Source organism: Triticum urartu, chromosome 3A, assembly GCF_056163025.1.
Source record: "Triticum urartu cultivar PI428250 chromosome 3A, HENAU_Tu73, whole genome shotgun sequence".
NCBI classification, from domain to species: domain Eukaryota; kingdom Viridiplantae; phylum Streptophyta; class Magnoliopsida; order Poales; family Poaceae; genus Triticum; species Triticum urartu.
Genome location: NC_141875.1, coordinates 2,134,774 through 2,139,085, shown reverse-complemented (window position 1 = coordinate 2,139,085; position 4,312 = coordinate 2,134,774). Strand labels below are relative to the sequence as shown.

General features: G+C 38.3%; 1 protein-coding gene across 1 annotated transcript; it reads left to right on the top strand.

The window, feature by feature from the left end:
- Positions 1–1,124: 1,124 nt before the first annotated feature.
- LOC147977537 (uncharacterized) lies at positions 1,125–2,784 on the top strand. Its single transcript, XM_087545800.1, has 2 exons — positions 1,125–1,471; positions 2,358–2,784. Exons 1-2 carry the CDS (start codon positions 1,125–1,127, stop codon positions 2,782–2,784), a joined length of 774 nt encoding a protein of 257 aa, XP_087401926.1.
- The last annotated feature ends 1,528 nt before the right edge of the window (positions 2,785–4,312 follow it).

Here is a 4,312-nt window from a genome sequence, read left to right as displayed (position 1 = left end):
TAAACCACAAGAAAAATGTTTGTCAATTAACCTCTACAAGAAAAAAGGAAAAAAATATGATACAAAAACAATGAACCTCTAAAAAGAACAAAACTTAATAGCCTTTCTGTTAAATGTACATAATTTAAAAAATAGAATTAAATATTACTTTCAAGTTCAACTACTAAAACTAAAAAAGTTCAAAACATATAATGTTTGTCAATTATGCTAAAAATCTTGTTTATATAAAAACTGACAAGTTCAACTACTAAAAATCTAAAAGTTCAAACATATAATGTTTGTCAATTATACTAAATTTCTTATTTATATAAAAACTGATTATTCAACTACTAAAATTTCAAACACCATAACGAACGATCTGCTCGTAAAATAATCTCAAACCCCCACCCCCAACCTAAGTTATAAAAAAATCAGTTGAAACATACATACAACATCAGTGCTAAAACAGCAGGATCAGTCAGGCCACTCGCACCACTGTGACATCAAATTTCAAACCCATGCGCTGTTTGAAATTACAATTCAGTTCACACAGCACTAAAACATAAGTGCAGTAAAAATGAGAATACAAAAACTATAAAGACCTAACTTAGGTTTGTACAGATGAAAATAAAATAAGTATAAGTTTTGAGCAACAACTCCCAGGGCGCTGAAAAAAATGTTTTGACATAAACTAGTGTATAAAGGCTTCAATAGAAAAACAATACTTAAACATCCACACAGAAAAACATCACAGATCCATACGTCACCTAAATAGTGCAAAATGCCATCATCACAACCACAGAGACGTGCAAGTGGGATTTAGCAGATCGTAAGTACAGCTTGACAAGACTAATCAGTGCACCAGTAAAAGACATTTGTCTTGGACGGTTAATTCTTCCAGGCCACCACCCGCGCCACCCATTGCGCGGTTGCCACGACGAAGTGCAAACGGCGACCCCCACGACCACTACACACACGCCCCCGACGAACCGCCTCCCACACACCACCGTTGGCGCACTAAAAAAATACCCCATTGTCTTCCATCTCTTCCTCGTTCCCACAAACCACCATTGCCGCTTCCATTTCCACTGCACACAAACCTCCAGCTTCTCTCTCCAAAGCCCCCAAGTCGCCGTAGGAAGGCCATGGCGGAGGAACCGTTCGCCAAGCGTCATCATGCCGAGACGTCGGACAAGAGGAGCAGCCTCGTCGACATTAACATCCCCGGCGAGAAGCGCGACTACACCAGAACGCTCAAAGGGGTTGAGCTCCACGGCAAGGAGACGCTGGAGATCGTCTGCACCAGCGAACCAAACAAGGCCGACGAGATGATGAGCAGGCTCAGGATGAAGGGCGGCGGCTTGTATCCGAGCTTCATCGGACTTGATGTGGAGTACACCGACGAGGAAAAACCTCCACAGATGGCGGCAGTCCTGCAGTTGTGCGTCGAGGAACTCTGCTTGGTGTACCACATCGCAGCGGCCACAAAATGGTGAGCAATCCTACTCATTTGCACTGCATATGGTTTATCTGTTTTATTAGTACTGTATCCTGAAAATTTAATCACACTTGTTTTCCAACTAGATGTACTAGTGTGGTTTGTGAAAAGTGGATGCACTACTGCATTTTCTCAAGTAGATATACTATAAAATGTATTTTTGAACCAGTACTGTTCATTCATCTGTTGTACCAGTACTAGTCACTAAAAACTTAAATAAAAATTGTTTCCCAACTAGATGAACTACTATAGTCTATGAACTGGATACACGATTACATGTTTATCAAGTTAAATGCATTTCTGAAACTGTGAAGTGGATTGTTTCACTAGATTAGCATCTGAAAAAAGGTTATAGCATTCTGAACTTTATGCACCAAATTAATTTCTGAACTTGATGAACTAGCATAGATTCTGATCTTGATGCACTAGTATAGTTTATAGAATTGATGTATTAAAAGATCTTTGGTGAAGTGGTATAGGTCCATATCTTCATGCACATGTTTCTCAAACTAATTTTTGGACTTGATATAGAATTAATGCACAAAGATGTATGAAGCACTGGTATAGGTCTTTTATTCAACAAAAAAGAAAACTAAACTTGAATCAAGCAACGCATCTATCATTGACTCTGGTAAAATGATTCTCTAATTTGGTGAAGCATTTGGTAAAGCAAAGAAGATAGCAAAAAAGAAAAAATAACACGGTGTAGTTGAATTTAATTTCAGGACTTTGTGTACTAGTTTCTGAACTACATTCATGCATGACTCATAATATATAAGCATCTACCTCATGGATTATCGCTTGTAAAACAAAAAAAGCAGAAGAATTAAATCCTCAAAAAAGAAGACTAATCTATAAATGTGTGTCTCCCGCCTTGCAGGCCCAAGCGCCTCAAAGACTTCCTGCGGGAGGAGAAATTGTACACATTTGTTGGTTTCAGCATTGGAGGTGACAAGCGGAAGCTGCAGGAGTCTGGTTTGGAAATCAACCCCAACAACTTCATCGACATGCAGCGCAAGTGGAAAGATCCAAAGACCAGCAAATACTACGAATCCTTGGCCGATGTTGCAGGCGGCGTCATCCACCCATTCTATGAAGGCATGAAGAAGAAGATGAACAGGGCAGACCACAAACTGTGGGGGAACAGCCCGCTGCCAGACAACCTCATCACGTACGCAGGAATAGATGCATACGCAACGTACAAGTCATGGAAGACAATCGACAACATCGTGACAGGTTGGGAAATTTCAAAAGAGCAGGAGGCTGACCCCTACTACCACTACAACTTTGTGGATGAAGATGCATGAAAATCTGCATTTGTTATGTTGAACCAGCTACCTTATGCTGTGTGTGTCCTTAGTATTGTTGTTTCAGATTTGTACTTTGCTTTTGTTATGTTGAACCAGCTACCTTATGCTATGTGTGTCAGGGTTTGAACAAGTTTCCTGTGTCTATCAAGTACATCGTTTGCTTATGTCGTTCAACAAGTTTGCTAGCTTCCTATTTTGTTCATCCATCATTTGAAGTTGAAGTAGGTTGAAGTTGAAACTTGATGGCTGCAACGCAGCACTAGTCATGGAGAAAAAAAAAGTGGCAGAGTAACTAAGGACAAAAGCAAATAGTAGCCTTCGACGCTCAGTACAGCTTAGACATGAACGGTAGTACTATCATGCTGAAAAAATCAGTTTTTAGTTTCAGACGAACACTAAAAAGACTAAGTTTCGGCCGAGGGCAACATTCAGTACTAAAAAGCATCATGGTAAAAAGTAGTTAGAAATTCACTAAGTACTGCATCAGGAAAAGCAAAGAAATACCAGTACGTATTTCCTAGTCACTAGCATCCTAGGGCTGAAAAGTTCTGGTACAGTTGAACACACGATACGTTCATTGTACACAAATATAAAAAGGAACGGGAAGCTTCAGTTCGCATTCCTTAAAAACAGTGGCATACTAAGAATTAATAGTGGCAATACAACTGAAATATCAGTACAACTTAGTCTATACAGCAAGTGCTAGGATTATACCAAACATTGCCTGGAGAAGAACCACAGCCTAGAAAAAAAGAAGGCCAAAAACTAAATCAAAAAAATATAAGTTCGTCAAAAGAGAAAAATCACAAGAAACACAACAGAAGACATACCAGCATCAAACAACACAAACAATAAATAATTAATCAAAAGTACTAGCACAATTGGAATCTCAGTACAACTAAGTTTATTCGGTAAGTGCTATGATGATACCAATTAATGCATTGAGAAAGAAAATAGTTTTGAACTTAATAGGAATACGTATTAAACGTAGCTAATTTAAACCAGTACATTAACTCTTACTATCAAGTTCAACCACTAAAGTTCAAGAAGTTCGAAAAGAAATTTGGTACTAAAATTTTGAAAGCCTTACGCTGAATGAGACTTCAAATCAATACTAACAGAACTATATCATAAGTACAAGAAAACGAGAGTACAGAAACTATAAAGGTCCAAGTTAGGATGGAATCACATAAAAAATGATTTCAGTTCAACTACTATATAAGTCTTCAGTACAAAAAAAACTTAACCAAAACGAATTCCCAATGAAACATTGTGCCACACTTAAAACACGACACAAAACATACTAGTTATTACATAGTACTCGACAACACATCAAACACTACAAAAATATAGCCTACAATGTTTTCAAGAGATATATCACACAACTATCCAATTCACTATGCAAATGATGACCATTTATCCTATGCATCAGGAGCCAAAGCCTGAACCTCCTTGGGAAGCTCCGTCACCATAAGATGGTTATTACGGTTGAACACAACTCTATACAGATCCTCAGTGTTCCAAT

Bases quoted from the DNA above. Each gene is read 5' to 3' on its own strand.
- LOC147977537 (XM_087545800.1), top strand. From the start codon at position 1,125: ATGGCGGAGGAACCGTTCGCCAAGCGTCATCATGCCGAGACGTCGGAC. The intron at 1,472-2,357 runs GTGAGCAATCCT...CCCGCCTTGCAG, and splicing joins ATCGCAGCGGCCACAAAATG to GCCCAAGCGCCTCAAAGACT.